The 16,796-nt window shown below is 44.7% G+C and overlaps 1 protein-coding gene across 7 annotated transcripts in view; it reads right to left on the bottom strand.

Annotated features, from left to right (window-relative positions):
• TENM2 (teneurin transmembrane protein 2) overlaps positions 1-16,796 on the bottom strand; it is a gene marked incomplete at its 5' end in the record, with an annotated part of 889,116 nt that overhangs the window by 127,911 nt on the left and 744,409 nt on the right. For all 7 annotated transcript variants that reach the window (XM_084243831.1, XM_084243832.1, XM_084243833.1 and 4 more), the window contains one exon: positions 1,237-1,431. In XM_084243831.1, coding sequence (XP_084099957.1) covers positions 1,237-1,431 — 195 coding nt within the window. The remainder of the gene's footprint in view (positions 1-1,236; positions 1,432-16,796) is intronic.

Below are 16,796 nucleotides of genomic sequence, written 5' to 3'. Positions count from 1 at the left end.
GCTGTCTCACACGGGCTGGGTTTTACTTTCTCCCTTGGTGTGTTGAGCGAGTTGATGCTTCTCTCTCTGCTAGAAAATGGATGTTTGAGTTGCATGGGGGCACTTCCCTGCGACAGGACTCAGGAAATGGCTCATCTCCCAGGCAACGACTGAACCCATTCAAAGACTGGGGGATGGGTGAGGGGGTGAGAGGAATATGAGAGAAGCAACATATTCTGGAAAGGCAAATATATAGGAGGCGGAGCAGGATGACAGGCAGGTTGAGTTTCATGCCTCTGAAAAGCACTAACTAGAGTAACCAGGACTAGTTAGAGCTGGCTTCTGACACCTGCCAGGAGGTGTTCTTTCTGCGTATGCCTGTACTCCCTCACTCATGGCCGCTCTCTTGGTCACACCTGACCTCCAATTATGTCTCGCGAGACTGGATTCAGTTTATGACTTTCCTTCATTTGTGCCAGAAGTTTCTTTACTTCATGTGTGCTAGCATGCACTGGCCTGGACTCATGAAACCCCACCCCTGCTGCATGCCTATGCTCCTCCAATTCTGTGTGATCACAGGTGCCCAGGAGAACTTGCCCTACATGGTGTCATTCAATGACACAGGTACCTACAGCCTTTCAAGCCTGACTGCTTTCTGTTGATATTAATTTTTGTGGAAATATGTACACAGACCTACATGAATCTTTAATTACCAGGAACAGCAAAAGCAAAACACAACAAGAAAACAAAAAGCAAAATAGCTTTGGGAAAGACAGAGGGATTAACGATTCTTGTTTTTTGTTTGTTTGCCTTTTTAAATAGCTTAGTAATCCCCAATACAGAGGGCTTGAAATAAAGCAGAAGACAGGGAGATGGGGAAGTGGAAGGAAAAAAAGGGGTAAAAAGGCAGGGAGAGGGTAGAACAGAAAGAAAGGGAAGAAAGTATTCAATAAAAGGCAGAGAGATAGAGAAAAAAAATCAAAGAGAAAAAACAAAGGAAAAGAGAAAAAGAAGAGATTTCATCAGAAGGGTAAAATAAAGCATCCCCTGAGGTATCACCCCCCCCAGCCTTCTGTGTTCAGCAACATCACAAGTCCATCCAAGCTAAGGGGTTTGAAGTTATCTGGGCAAAAGGTCCAAGTTCCTTTGCAAAAACACGAGTTGGTATGGAGGAGCCTGGACTGAGCCTATTGGGAAAGGTCTGGGCCTGCCAGTGCTTCCCTCCTCCAGGACGGCCTGGGCGCCTGCAGCACTCACCTTCCTCGCAGTGCTCGCCTTTGTAGCCGGCGGAGCAGACACAGTTCCCGTCGATGCAGGAGCCGTGGCCCCCGCAGGCAGGGTCGATGCACTGGTTCATGGGCACGTCGCACTCGGCCCCCTTCCAGCCACTGTAGCACTGGCATGTCCCCTTAGAGTACTGGCCATTCCCGCTGCACAGGACAGGGCAGGCGGCTGCAGAAACAGAGACAGAGCACCAGGTCATGGGGGCCAGCGCTTGGGGAGGCAGAGCCTGCCTGTGCTGTGGTTGGAGTGGAGGACCTGGGCCACAGAGGAGTTGGGCCACCTTCAAGTAAACAATGAGCCCCTCCATGATCACAGCAACAGGGCTGCTCATAACAGCAGCTTCCGCCAATTCCAGGCTTATTACATGCTGGGCACAGCATAGAAGCTTTTATGTGCAATTTATTACTGAATCATCGCAATCACACTCTAAGGTAGAGGCCAGTGTGATGGTGCCCATTTTACAGAGGAGGTTCAGATGGGTCAAGTTGCAGGGGCAGAAATCTCAAAACTCACAGGGTGAGGGGCACTTAAGACCAAGTTGACCTGACACCACTCTGTGCCCTTACCTCAGTTACATGACTCATGTGGTAGTGTTGGTGTTGGGGATCAGAACCCAATCTTGTTGGTTATTTTCTCCTCTAGTTAGTCAGCCCCTAATCCTGAAAAGTTTGTTTCTTTCAAAGGAAGGGGAATGGGCTACAGTGGAGACCCTCAATCTCTCTATGCCTCAGTTTCCTTCTCCAGACCATGAAGAAATCATTGTGCCTACCTCAAAGGATAGCATGTAATAAAATATGATGATTAAGCATGTCTGGCTTGAAAAATATACAATCACAGGAAGGGGCAGGGCAGACAAAGGCAAATGAAATCTTTAACAGTTCACCATATAGCTGGGGCCCTCTTACATCTGTTGGGAGGACAGTCGAAGGTCAGGGGGGTGGGCTGGTATAAGATCATCCACTGTCCTCCCCAGTGTGACCTCCATCATGCCAATTGACCTCTTGGAGATCATCAAGAGTGGGAATTAGTGGCTTTGGTTTATCATTCCAGAATCATTTTGTAAGGAGCTGAAATTTACAACCTGGCTTCTAATTTGGACCTGAAGGAGACCAAGGCTTTCTCCAGGCTACAGAACTAGCATTCAGAGACCCCCAGAAATGCCCTGCAGAGATGTTTCAGCGATTCCCGGTTGGTCTGTGACTTAGGAGGTACGTGTGTGCACTCACGGCAGTGACTCATAAGTGACGACACATTTCAGGAGATCACTCCCTAGTCCAGGGCCTCCCCTGCCTCACCAATCCCCTCCTGGTGTTGTGTTTCTGTTTAGCTCTTACAGTAACTAACTTTCCTTCCATGAGTGTCTAACTGTTCAAAGAGAGTAAACTCCTCCAGGATGTTGCTGATTTCCTTTCAGCTCTTCATTCATTCATGATGGCTTAGCTAAATAATTCTAGAGATATTTAGGGATCTCCAAGTGGCAGGGATATGGGCGAGTACCAAATGGCCATTTGTGAAAAATATGGAAAGAACAGTTTCTGGTTTAGACCTCCTTTGTGTACAGAATGTCTTTTTCTGGGTAAGTGAATGTTTTATCTTAATCAGAAACTGACCTGAAACAAAAACATCTCAATGGTTGACATATATTTTTTGGGGGGAAACTCCCCCTAACATGCTTTGCAATAGGATAGATGTGAAAATTATTGGGGTCACAATTCCCAGTGGAATTGTTATTCTTCTGAATCTATCAGGAAAGAATAAGCTCAAAAGTGAAATCATCAAAGCCACAGACTGAATTTACATGAACTCTTTCTAAATGTAGGGAGCCTGCTTTCGATATCCAGGCAACTTAAGGAGAGAGATCTGTACAGAGTGGCTACCTGTGCTGATCGTCTAAGAAAGGGTAGAAGAAAGAGCTTTGAACTCAGTGTGCCCGAGATTTACCTGAGGGACTGTGCAATATGAACTAGCAGGAGAAAAAAGTATGGGCTTTCTCAAAGCTTTGAGAGGGCTTTGAAGACTTTGAAGTCAATTTGTTTCATGTCAGTTCCTCATGAAACTTATGCTAAGCTCTAGGTTAAGGATGGCAGATGTGTGTACGTGAACTACTATTCTCCCTTCCTGCCTCCCTGTAGACATCATCAATCAATCAATCAATCAATCAATCATGGCCTCTTGTCCCCCTGAGCCTAGATGGAACCTCAAAACCTTTGACTGGTGCCCAGACTAAGCCCTTCAAGCTGGCAGAATTGGCAGGTAAGAAAAAAATCCAATTGCCATTTCTGATCTAGGTGACATTAAAGATGATTCCTGATGGGGAGACAAAGACAAGAGTCAACACCATTTCTTATTCCACTCCCACCCTCACACATTGAAGCAGGAAACAGTGAGAAGTGTGGCTCCACATAGGCAATGTGGTGAGTGTCCAAGGGCTGTTTCTGATCCGAGGGTTATGTGCTGGACAAGCTGCCATGAATGGCAGCAAGAGTTACATCATCAGTGCTGGCATCTAGTGTACTTGCCTTCCTCCCCAAAGGTTCAAGAAGGTAGGAAGGATGGGAAAGCAAAGAAAAGTGAGAAAAATAATTACTGTCGTACAAGTGCTGGAGAAAATGTGGAGAGAAGGGAATCTTTACACGTTGTTGATTGAATTGTAAATTGGTGCAGCCATGATGGAAAGTAGTAAGGAAATCTCTCAGAAAGTTAAAAACAGAAATTCCGTATGATCCAGTTATCCCACCCTCTGGGTGTTTACCCGAAAAATACAAAAAGCACTTGTTTGAAGAGATACGTGTAGTGTACTCTAATGTTTATAGCAGCACTATTTACAACAGGCAAGAACTGGAAACAATAGAAGTGCTAGAGATGTGGTCTATTCACAATGGAATACTATTCAGCCATAAAAAAGATGAAATCCGGCCACTTGCAGGATGGATCTAGAGGGAGCTACACTTTGCAAAAGGCAGAGAAAGATAATCACAGTATGATTTCACTCATATAGGTACATAGAGAAAAATCAAACAGCGATTAAATAAAAGAAAAATAAACTTTTGGATTAAAAGACCAATTAGTGGTTATCAGCTGGGAAGGTGAGTATGTAAATTCAGAAAAAGAGGACAATGATTTGATCAAGGCTAGAACTGGACTTTTACCAGTGACCTAATTAGCATATACATGTTTATTCTCAATGATGCCCGCCTGAAACCTATATACTGTTATAATGCAAATTTGCTTCATTAATGGAAATAAATACTGTCTTGTTAATTGATAACAATTATTTTTATTGATAACAATTATTTTTATTGAAACTGTTTCTCTTCTGCATAAACTAAAAAAAAAAAAAGGATTATGTAGAAGAATGGATTTTATTTAAAACCAGGTGCCTGAGAAATCCATTTTCAAATGTGACCTACTTAAATTACTTAGGGAAAAAAATGGAGAATAGTCAGGTCAGAGAGTTCTCCACAAAATAAATGTAGTTTTCCTTCAATATGTTGGCTGCATGCTCACCAGGAGTGTGGTTAAAAAAAACCACAAAAACACTGTGATGTCTCTGGAAAGCAAGGCACTCAGTGGGCTTGGATGAAGCCATGTAAAAATAAACAAACGCAGGATTAGGAAAAGTCCTATGGAAATGTATCTGCCATCAGGATAAAGGGTGTAACACCAGATGAGCCTCCCCCTGCATGGGGAGCACCTTCTTGGAGGTAACTGATTCATTCTCAGACAGAATTCAACCCAGATCAACAAAGCGTGTAGCAGAGTCTCACCTGAGAGGCTGGACGGGAAGTGAGTGACTCCTGTGTTAATAACCCTACTTAGATTTTAGCCATTATTAAATCTACAGGATTTTTCAAAAAATAGCTATGGGACAATCAGCTCTGACTACTCTGCCCAGGGGTGGCCTGGAGTAGCTGTGGAAAGAAAAAGGACTTTGGCATCAGAAAGACCAGAGTTCAAAACCTAGCTATGGGGTTTGGGGTAGAATATTGTATTTCTCTGACACCCAATTTCCCCCTCCCCAAATTTTCTCTCAGGATTGAAGGGCACATATGGCAGGTTGTAATGTGTGCAATGATGCAATGTACCAGCAGGCACTTGGTTTGCAACTAACGGATGTGCCCTGGTGACATTCCAAACTGAATCTCCACGCTGACTTCAAGGGTTAACAAAATAAAAAATTGCAGTAGGTCTCAAATGTACACTCACCAGCAGCAGCACCACCAGAAAGTATCAAATGATAAAAATCGAGGAAGCTCATTTTTTCCTTCCCTCAGCCTTCTCTGGATGTGGGTGGGAGGTGGCTCTGGATTATGTCTGATTATGTGTGGAGTGTTTTATGTCCCTGTCTCTCTCTCTGTTCCGAAAGCTTACAGAGCAAAACATTGTGCATTCGAGCTTCTATTTAAAATTAATTAAAATGTTTGTACAAAGTGACTATTCCTGTTTTACTAAATCTAGTAAATGGAAGCTCTAAGACACACGCAGAAGAAAAATAAATTACCGCCACCACTAACGACTGACAAGTTAACAGGCTGATGACAAAAAAATGACACAATTTAGATTCACCTAAATGGTATAAAGCTCTTTTTAATGATCAAGCTGGAGTTTTTTTTCTTTCTTTCCCAAAGTTCTCTGTAAGGGCTGAGATGGATTTTCAGTGTTATTTACTCTGCGGGAAGTAACAGGACAAACCACCAGTGTCTGCTGTTTTAAGTAAAACAAATCCCATCTCCTTAGAACCCGTAGTAGAGAGAATATCTGGAGAAAAGGTAAAGATGGTTGAAGAGGCTCAGTCATACAGGTGCAGGGTTGGGGTGGGGGAAATACCTGCAACTTGACAAGTCATTTGTCGGCTGGGCTGGATGTGGAGAGGGAATTACTAATGTATCCTTCAGAAATTATTTGAAATTGAATTGAAAATCCCTTTGGAAGAGAGACTCGTCATTTTGGTAAACTGTCAAAGTATCACTAACATTACATCGCAGTTGGTCAACAAATATTTATGAATAAACCTAATTTGTGCTAGTAGCTGGGCTAGGGGTAAGGATTAAAAAAAAAAATACTGATAAATGAAGATGCATCGGTTCTCTGAAGCAGTTGAATTTGTACTATTTGGGTCCCACAGGTAAAACTAATGTCCGTGTCCTCGAACCCAAAACTGGTGTCCCATTGCCTTGCTGAGCAAAATGGTGTCAGGAAAGGTAGATTTGTCTTTTTGCTAGCTCCCTGCAATCAGAAATCCCTTTGGTAGACAGTTGGTTGACCTTTACTACAGACTGTAGTGCAAAATAAATTACACAGAGATTAAAGATCTAAACAGGAAAAAAAAAAAGCATTAAAAATTTTGTAGATGAATTTTATATATGGAATACACACTGCAGAAACCAAGAAGGAAAAGAAGATAGATTTGACTGCATAAACTTTAAATCTTCCATATGACAAAGATGCCCTAAAAAAATCTGAGGGATGGAAAACACTAGGAAGAAATATTTTTAACATTTTATAAAGTTTGATATTAGAAATATGCAAAGAGCTCTTACAAATCAATAAAAAGAATAACAATTCCAAATGAATGAAAACTTGGGCGAGGGGCATAGAAGTCTAGCCATAAACTGCCAGTAAAAGTATAAAAAGACACTGACCTTAATTAGCAATTAAGTAAGTGTAGACAGAAATCATGAGAAATAATCCTTGGCTCAGCAGATTGGGGTAAAAACAAAATAATTAGTCTTTTTCCTGGTCTCTTATTTAGGTTTTCTAAATTCCTGCTATGAGTGAGACCATCCGGTATTTTTCTTTTTCTTTATGGCTAGTTATAATAAAATCAAAATCAAAATCAACAAGCAACTATAAATGAGAGACACACTTCGGGGGCAGGGGAGGTAGGAGGTATTACAATCAAAATAAGGGGGGTGGGAATTGTATGGGGAATATGAGCAAGATGAAAATGCATACATTGTGCAAAAATGAAAAATTATGTAAAAAATATATAAAAATTAAAATTAAAAAATATTAAAAAAGAATAAGACTGATAACCCCCTGATGTTTCATTGGCCAAAGAGAACAGCTGTCACACATAATAGGTGGGGCATAATTCCTCACTAGCTTTTGGGGGTGCAGTAGGGGAAACTCTTGTCAATATCTGGGTAGATCCATGGCTCCCGGTGCCAATGGAGAAGCCATTGACCTCAGCGACTTGGTGTTCCCTCCTTATTGAATGGGCAGGACAATAAAGGGCCATTTGTGTAGGAATAGTAGGGAAGTTGGAAAGTAAAACTAAGAAGCAATTCTGAAAGTTTGGATGCAGAGATCACCAGCCATTCTGCTCACGAAGGTCACCTCTGACCCCAACAGCCCCCCTATCCTCCTATCTAGAACACTCAGACACTCTAGTTGGTCTCAAAGGGGGGACAAGGTCCAGTAGGACCCCATGAAGAGAGGAAGGCAAAGGACACTGCTGACAGACAGGGGCAGCGTCTCCGGCTCAGCGGGCCAAAGTTCAGGTGTGCCGGCTTCCTCATTCCCATTCTGTCAAATGGCACATTAATAAGCAAGAAAGTGATTCAGGGAAGAATTTCCAGAAGGACAAAAAACTCATCAGGTGTGTCAGATCTCTGACATTCAGGAGCCATGTGGGGAAAGAAGCACACGCTGACTTAAGCACGAAAGTATGGATGCTTTAATTAATCCGGGGTGAATTTAATTGCTTTAGTTAAGTGGAAACCGGGTTAAAAATGATGCAGAGCATGCTGGGGTGTGTTAAAAACATGACATATGAGTTGGATGAATCGATAAATTAAAAGTGCACAGATGTTTTAATTAAACCCAGGGAAGTTAACGAAGATCACAAGAGACTTTTAAGCCTATGATTAATTCAATTCATTTAAAATACCTGTAGAGATATGGGGATGCCTCCATTTTGAGTTATAAAAGTTCTCAATCGATAAGTGCTTAAGCTGTTCTTAAAAGACGTCTAAGTTGGGTTTTTTGTTTTTTTTTTTTTTTTCCTTTGGTGTGTGTGTGTAGAGCTGAACAGCACTCATCACATAATGAATATTTAAGTTCTTCAGGGTCCCCAGCAAACCATTTCTGCAACTCAAGTCCAGACTGAAGCAGCTTTTGCTGCTTCTTGCTACTCAAGCATGGAGAGATGCAGCAGAGTTTGCAAATGTTTGTGTCTGGTTATCCACAAGGATGGAAGCTTGTTGAAGACATGGAGGGTCTGCCAATTCACAGCTGTAATCCCAGCATGTAGGAAAGTGCCAGGCATGGCGTAGGCTCATGAGTCAGAATTTCCCTCTCTTTTAACCATTGGTGCAACGATGGACCTTTCGGCCTTGGTTTCTTGATCTTTCCATAGCACAAGAATTCCAGAGTACCTACCCCACAGTGTTTTTGGAGAAAATGGGCACCTGGTGACAAGCCTATAGACAGGATTTTGCTATTGTTATTTTCATTAGGAGAAAATGGTTCCAAATTGTCACATTATAAAGTGATATGCAGTATCCCATCATAGTAAAACTCCCCCTTTCTTTCACATCACTCATTCCAGCTGGCCTCCTCTCTGAAGTCCGGCTACCTGTGACTTCACTCATATATGGTACATCCAGAATACGAACAGATGAACTAACAACAAAAAAAAAATCTTTTGGGCTTTAAGACCTATTAGTGGCTACCAGAAGGGCATGGGGTCAGGGAGAGAAGATACATCGGGACCAAGGGCTGGGGGTTCAGTAAAGGACAGATGTGGACTTTCAGCTGGGATCTTCATGTTGCATGGATACGTGTGGATCCTCAGCAATGACACCAGCAACTATACTGCAATATCACTCAGTTAAAAAGAAAAGACTGGTAGACTTCCCCACTTGAGGGTTTCTTTAAGCCTGTAGACCTTCCCCAGCAATGAGCACAGCACATGTACAGCAAGCTCCCCCCGCACCCCACCCCCGGCTCAGGCACTCTGCTTTCTGACGCTGCCCTGCAATTTATCTAGCAGCTGAAAATTTGGGCAAAAACCACTTTTAGTCTCCAAAGCAATTTCACTTGGGGGAGGGACCAAAGATTTAAGCCCTGAGAGGTGATTTCTGTTTGCTGATGCACGAGGAACAAAGTGAGCAGACCTGTTTGGAGGCTGCGAGGGCCTGGCCCTCAGGAGGCTGGTGCATAAAGGGTACCCCACTTCCAGGCCCTACAGGCAACCTCTCCTCGGCCTGAGGGGCAGGCTGGAGATGGGATGGAAGGGGTAACAGTGATGTTGCTGTTCCTGCTCTGTGCTCTCTTTGGGCAGTCTTAGCAGAGTTCCAGGGTGCCATTCTCTAGACTGAGACTTGATTTGGCTCAACAATCTTCCAGGGGTCCCTTTAGAATGTAGATCCTGATTCAGGAGCTCTGGTCTGTGGCTTGAGGGTTTGGATATTTCATGTGTTCTCCAGGCTCAAGCTAGCAGCCCAGCCCTACAGATGGAATCAGAAACCTGCAGGGAGGGGCGGCCAGCCAGCTGTGTGCCAACTGGTCATTCCCATGAGTCTGGTTCTAAGGACACAGCTGGGCAAGTGGCTTTGGGGCCCTGTGCCTCGGTCTCCTGAGCTGTGACGTGGGGACAAGGGTGTACATTGTGAAGATGAAATTAGATCATTCATGAAAACCTGTGTGCACAGCACCTGGCCTGGACTTCATGTTCAATATGTGGCAGTGATTCTCACACTTATTTTTTTAATTGAAGTAATGTTCATGTGTAACGTGATGAAAGTTTCAGATGGACAGACTTACACAGCAGCATATATATGGACTATATTATGCTCACTACCAAAAGTCCGGTTTCTGTCCTCCGCACAACTGGCCTCTCTGACCTGCTTTACCCACTTTCTTTCTCCTTCCCTATGGCAACTGCTGATTTGTCTCATAGTTCCAGAGTTTGTGCTTATACTGTTTATTTTTTTTAAAGATTTATTTTTATTTATACAAGAACTAGGGTACAGACCAGAGGCATGGGAGGGTGAGAGGACTCACCAGAGACAGAGTGGGGAGCAGAACAGGCAGACGGACTGAAATACACTGCTGAGTGTAGCAGCAGGCGAGGCAGGAGAGGTCCGCTGCACCATGTGGGTATCTCCCTGACTGGCCAGGAATCGAACCCGCACTGCAGAGGCTGCAGACAGCTTCACAGTGCTGCGCTCAACCACCTGTGCCACCAGGGAGGCCCAGTGCTTATACTGTTTAAACAGTAACTTTGCCAACTGTGGTTGCTCAGCCATCCCCTACAGAGCAATGCCAAGTGCACCCCATTCCTACCTCTGGTCCCAGGCCCTTGCTGCTGAGGAATCCTGCACATCTTCTCAGGGCAGAGGTGGAGGCAGGAGAGGTGGGACTATGGGCCATGGGAGGTTCCTGCAGGCAGCAGCCTCAGCCCTTGGCCCTTGGGCATTAATCACAGGGGATCTGGGGTGGCAGAAAGGAGCCAAGTGTGAAGGACCACTAGGGTGCAACCACAGCTGTTCCAGGAAGGAGAGGTAGGCCCCACGTGTCGTTCACTGAGGGGAGATCTCAGCTGTGAAGGGGGAAAGTGGCACCTTCGCCCAGGAAGCTCTGAATGAGGGGTTGGTGGGGAGAACCCCTTTATCAATAGGGAAGGGGCAGAGGGGCTTGTCACGCCTCTTGTGAGGAAACCTCCACTGAGGGGGTACAGCTAAGGTGACAAGGCAGAGCCATCCTGGAGGGTAGCACAGTCCGTCTGTCTGTGGGGCCAGGAGACAGATCTCAGCCCTTATCCAGGCGTGCTCCCTGAAAAGCCCTGTCCTGTGGGGCCTGAGGGCCACAAGCCCCAGAGCTCGCCTTGACATCTGCTCGCTTTGACATCCTGCCATGTGACCTTGGGTGAGTGGCTGACTTTCCTAAGTCCCTTAAGGGATAGTATCATGATGTCAGAGGCTTGTGAAGATGAACATTAGCTAATATTTATGGAGCATTTAATGCACGCCAGGTTTGGCTCAAAACACTTCACAGGTATTTATTTATCTTTGCATCATCAGAGCAATGCATCAGGTGGCACTGCTACTTGCCCCCATTTAACAGGAGGGAAAAACAAGGCTCAGAGAAGTTGCCTACAATAGAGCCTGGACTTGAATTCCATAGCTTCCATTCTCAGTCACTTGGCTCTTCTGAGAGGATGCGTGTAAACTACAATATGATCAAACTACAGTTTGATAGGAAAGTTGGGATTGGTAAAACATTCCACACTGGCAAAGCAGCAGCAGGGCTAGCATTCTTTATGAAGGTGTTTTTGGTGTATGGAACTTCGTGGGAGAGGACAGTGCAAAAGTAGCTTAGATCACCAAAGACCTTGGACATCATTCGAAGGATGTGCTAATGTGCTCCGCATTCTCAGACTATGCCCCTGACCACGTGCATCTGAGTCCCCTGGGAGGCTTGTTAATAAGGCACATGCCTGGACCACACACAGTCCTGTGGGTTTAGGACTGGCTGGCATGGTGAAGAGGCTGGGGAGAGGCGTTTATAACAATCTTCTCAGTTAAGTATCTTTGAGGCAGAGTTTGACAAGCATCATGGGTGGCAACTGGGAGCCACTAAAGGTGTTTGAGGAGTGTAGTAATGTGGTATGAAAGTTCTGGGAGAACGCTGGAGGTGGGCAGTGGGGTGAGATGGTGAGTAGGAAGAGTCTGGAGGCCACGTGAACACAGCAGTGGCTGTGACTATAGAGAGGAAATCTGTAGTACAAGATGTTGAAGGATGAGGAAATAAGAGCTCACAAACCGTGGGATGAAGAGGATGGAACGACCTGGTGGCTGGAAGGACCAGTCCAGAACAGAAGACTATAAAGTCTGACAGATTTTGTCACTTTCTACCTAGTAAATCCTAGCTTCCTCCCCTGAAAGACTTTTCTTGGGTTCAAACCCAAGTCTAAGAGTATAACAAGCATACAAAATGCCTGCAAAGCATATCTTCCTGATACCTCGTATCTTCTGAGGTTAATCTCAGGGTCTGGTGTTAAGAGTCTGGCCCAGACTGCCTGGCTGGAATCTCACCAGCCTGCTGAGTGAACTTGAGCAAGCTCCTTCACCTCTCTGTGCTTCAGTTTCCTCATCTGTCAGTGGGAAAACAGTCATCTATAAAGTAGGGCTATCAATGATTCAATGTGATCATATGCAGTTGCATAGTAGCGGTTGGTGCATAGTAATCATTCAATTCATGTCTGTATGCTGATGCTGATGATTACAGTTTGATTTTAGTGTTGGGAGCTCAAGAGGGACTGGTTTGTGGGGATGTGTTCCACAGGAGCTGGGTAGGAGCAGAAACCAACCCCCAGAGAGAAGACGTTATGTTCCTGTGGTTGCGCCATTTCCGAGCTTCCCTGAGAGCTGGGCAGCAGCAGGGGCTGCCTCTCCTAATAGTTATTGATTATGCACTCCCTAATGTACTCAGCTGGGGTGGGTTATGGCATTTGTGGGAGGTAAGGGCCAGAGGGGGCCATAACCAAAGAAGCCATGTGAGGAGCCAGTGACAAAATAGAAGAGTCAGAAGCCCTCCACCTCTTCTGAGAGGCCAGGCTGCTTTATAATCTGCCCAAGGAAGCATTTAAGTGAATGAAAGACCTTCAAATAAGAGTGAATGAAAGCAAAAAAGGAGTCACCATTAAAAAGCATCTAGCACAACAAAGAGCATTCACATCATGGGGATGTCTTGCAAGAAGAAAAGTGATGATAAAATCATTACACTGAACCATAACTCGAATTATCAGGGCCACAGTAGCTGGACAGGAGAAGCACCTGACAGGACACAGTACAAATTACCAAAAAGGTGACACCATTTTTGCTCCAGTTCTGAATCTGAACTGATTGCTTATCACACAGCACAATGAAAGAAATTCTACACTGAAAGACACTGTTCAGTTTACCAGACTGCTTCCTCATGGAATTTTCTCCACATTCTGGGATGCTGATGGACTGTTATCACATCCATCCTGCACTGCTTCCTAAACTGCCTTGTCTTTTACATCCTTCATATCCCACATTCACAGGACAGCAGGCGGCACATACGCTTCCATGCCCCCCACACTTATCATGCGCATCCACCAGACTGGAAGCCATCAGCAGGCAGGGCTGCATGCTCTTACCTATCCCTGTGCAGCAGGCAGCCCTGGCTCTTGGTAGGTACATAAGAAATATTTGCTGGAGGCTCAGGTGAGTTCTGTCCCCTCAGCAGACTTAGAACAGTGGGTTATAACCTCTCTACATTCTTTCACTGTGAGGGTCACTTCCATTTTGACTTCAGAGCCCCTCAGCAACATGCTTGGCAGGGGCTATGAAATGGTCTGCAAGTTCACGCCGACTGATTCCTCCTTTCATTGCAAGACTCTCCTGAGAGGCCTGATGCAGACTGTCAGGTTGATAAGAAGACAAGGGCGGCTGTCCGCACTGCACATCTGAGGGCAGGGGGGGTGCAGTGGGAGGTCAAGAGAGTAAATCTGCGTTTCTGTCACTTGGACACGTACCCGGTGGCACGGATGTGATGGGAATCTCACTGGCTAACGTGGCACATCCCCCCCGGCAGGAGGGCCTGAGTCTGCTGAATGCCTGCTGCAGCGGGGACTGGCAGAACTTGGAGCGCTGCAGGCACAGCTGCCAGAGAAGCTCAAAGGGGAGCACGAGTTTACCATGAAGGAGGACCTCACGCTCAGACCCTCCTCAGGGCATTGATCAAGAAAGGAGAGGTGATCACAGGCCAAAGCCAGGGGTGGCTGGTCCCATTCTGGGTTGCGGGAGGTTAGTGCCAGCTGTCCTTGCTGGCGAGATTGCCTCACCCTGTCTGCTCTGGGTGACTTTCTGCTAACACTTAAGAGATTCTGGGGCTCCAGAGCTATTCGCGAGTGGCAATTTGTCATAACCACTGGCAAATTGTGTGGGACCAGTGAGACAGAGCCTCCCACTACCTCACCTCATGGGGTGAGGAGGTCTACACACACACACACACACACACGCACACACATACTTACATTTTGATTTTTTTCTTATTAAAACCTCAAATGCATCTGTGATTCACAACGGAGAGCACAAGCTTGCTGCAAATTCAAAACCTCAACTTAATCACAAGAGAATGCCAGGCAGAACCCACAATGAGGAGCAAACTAAAAACGATCTGACCGGTAATGCTTCTAAATGGTCCAGATCATGAAAGACAAGGGACAGAGTGAGGAACCCTCACAGATGGCAGGAGAGGAAGAAGACCAGACAACCAAATACAAGGTGGGATCTGAACCACTTTAAGAGGACAAAACCAGAAAGAAGTCCAGGTTGTCAGTAGCATTGTGTCAGCAAGAATGTCCTGGTCATTGAAACTTGGCCATTAAAATGGGGATATTAGGGGAAGCTGGGAGAATTCTATAATGGGAACTCTATGGACTATTTTTGCAACTTGTCTGCAACTCTAAAATGATTTCAATATTAAAAGCACAAAACATCGGAGGGGGTTGGTTCAAATACGATTTATCACATGTTATGGATGGAGAGCAGATGAGGGGGTGTGTACTAGATACCCTACACAGAGTCTGGTACATACTGAAGCCTTACTTCACAACTAGTAGTTGTATTTAAAAATGGCCTGGTCTAACATACTACCATCGAAACAACTATTAGATGGGCTAATTACCAGATGTCTTCACTTGAAGCTGGCATAGTTAAGTCCCTGTGCTGCTTTTACTGGCTTCTTACTTTATCACACATCCTAGGAAGCAAATTTTATTTTCAGACGTCAATGCTTATGGGATGAACTGCAGAAGACTTGAGTTTTTCCAGAAGTCAGTTTTTTATGTTGGGTCCACTTTTGGGTTTCTTGATTTGAAAGAAATATGTGAGAAGCTGCCTTGGCTTGAAAGCTCAAGATCGTGATAGAGTTAAAAGGTAGTGCCAACATTTCCTACCTGTTGCTATTGATTCCTTTTTATTTTTGATTTTGACATTATTCCTTCTAGAACAAATATATGTAAACATAATGAGTTAACTTAAAGAGATTTTCTGAGTAAAATAATGCTGATGGCCCACACTAAGGTATTACACAAAAGAGCACAGTTTGGGAGATTGGGGCTTAGATTATTTCCCGGTATTGTTGTTGTTAACAGTGGCTTAAAATGTGTCAATTTCAAAAGTACCAAAGAAGAAACGGCTTTCTGGCAGAGAGGTAGAAGCTCATTCCTGACACTCTTGAGCCAACTTGCCAAGAATCAATGGGGAAAAGGGAAAAAGCAATTTCATTCTTTAAATGCTTCAATTTTGTCTACTGTATGCATCAACAGCTAAATTAAAATATATAACAAGTTCAAAGGCCGATTTCAGAAACAGCTCCTGGGTATGCAGGAGTAACTACTCTTAACAGCTACCCGGTATTTGTTTCCCAAGGATCAATTATACACCATGGCTAATGCACAGGTAGAATGTGCGCCCAACCCCAGTACAGGTGGTGAATGCAAAACACACACCGAGAGTCCTTTTAAGCAGTTAAATGCACACCCCATTACAGATCCATAATGCAGAATGGACGTTCATCTGCAAATGGATTTAGAGCAAAGAGTTCTTAAATGGCCACGGTACTTAGGGCTGAAAGGCCAGTCACTGGATATGCAGCCTGAGCATACGTGGTTTTTAGGATTAATAATACATCGATGTGTGTCAGTGTTAATATACATTTACAGCTCACAGGCCGAGCAGCTGAGGGTTCAGCCCATTTGCAGCCACATATAAAAGGACTATTCTGTCCTTCTTCTCATTAATGCCTTCACTCCCAGGAAAATTAGATTACACAGGAAAAGCCATTCAAATGATATTGGAGGTTTTCTTCCCTTTAAAGTCTGCTCTAGGAAAGCACTCTGCACCATGTCACCCACCCTTCTCCATCAGGGAGGGCCTCTCTGAATCCAAGCAAAGTGCTGGCGGAGGTGGGGGTGGGGGAGCGCCAGGTTCCGCTGTCACTGGTGATAAGTCCGTGCGCCATCAGATGGACGGCGAAAGCAGAAGAGAGAACTGCCTGCTGGCTTCCTGCCCTCTCTTCCGTTTGCACAAACCTTTCACGTATATGCAGGAGAGAATGTGTTTGGAGGTGGTGTCCTTTGGGAATGATTGTCACATGTGTATAACCAAAACCAGATCTTTAAGCACAAAAAAGCCCCATTCATTTATCGGTCTGCTTTCAGAGGGATGGGATTTGCAAATCTTTGAAACAGTGTGGAGATTTGAATTACTTTTTCTGAGCAGCAGCAGTGAGGGTGGGAGAAAGGAGTGCGCCCACTATCTAGAGAGCGGCTTCACTGATGATGGCCTCTCGCTCAGAATGGCCTTTTAATGATGCACATTTAAAAAGATAATGAAAAATCATATGACCACGGAAATGGGTATAATCTGATAAACATAAAAAATTGTAAAAGTAAACCTGTTGAGGGCTCACCGCATATTCAAGAATTTTGGGTGCATTATCTCATTTTATTATCACAGAGAACTTAGGAAGGAACTCCCCACTTTTTCAGAGAA

This window comes from Talpa europaea (assembly GCF_964194135.1).
Source record: "Talpa europaea genome assembly, chromosome: 9".
Classification (NCBI taxonomy): domain Eukaryota; kingdom Metazoa; phylum Chordata; class Mammalia; order Eulipotyphla; family Talpidae; genus Talpa; species Talpa europaea.
The sequence above is the reverse complement of the archived record's forward strand: the minus strand, read 5'-3'. Positions and strand labels throughout refer to the sequence as shown.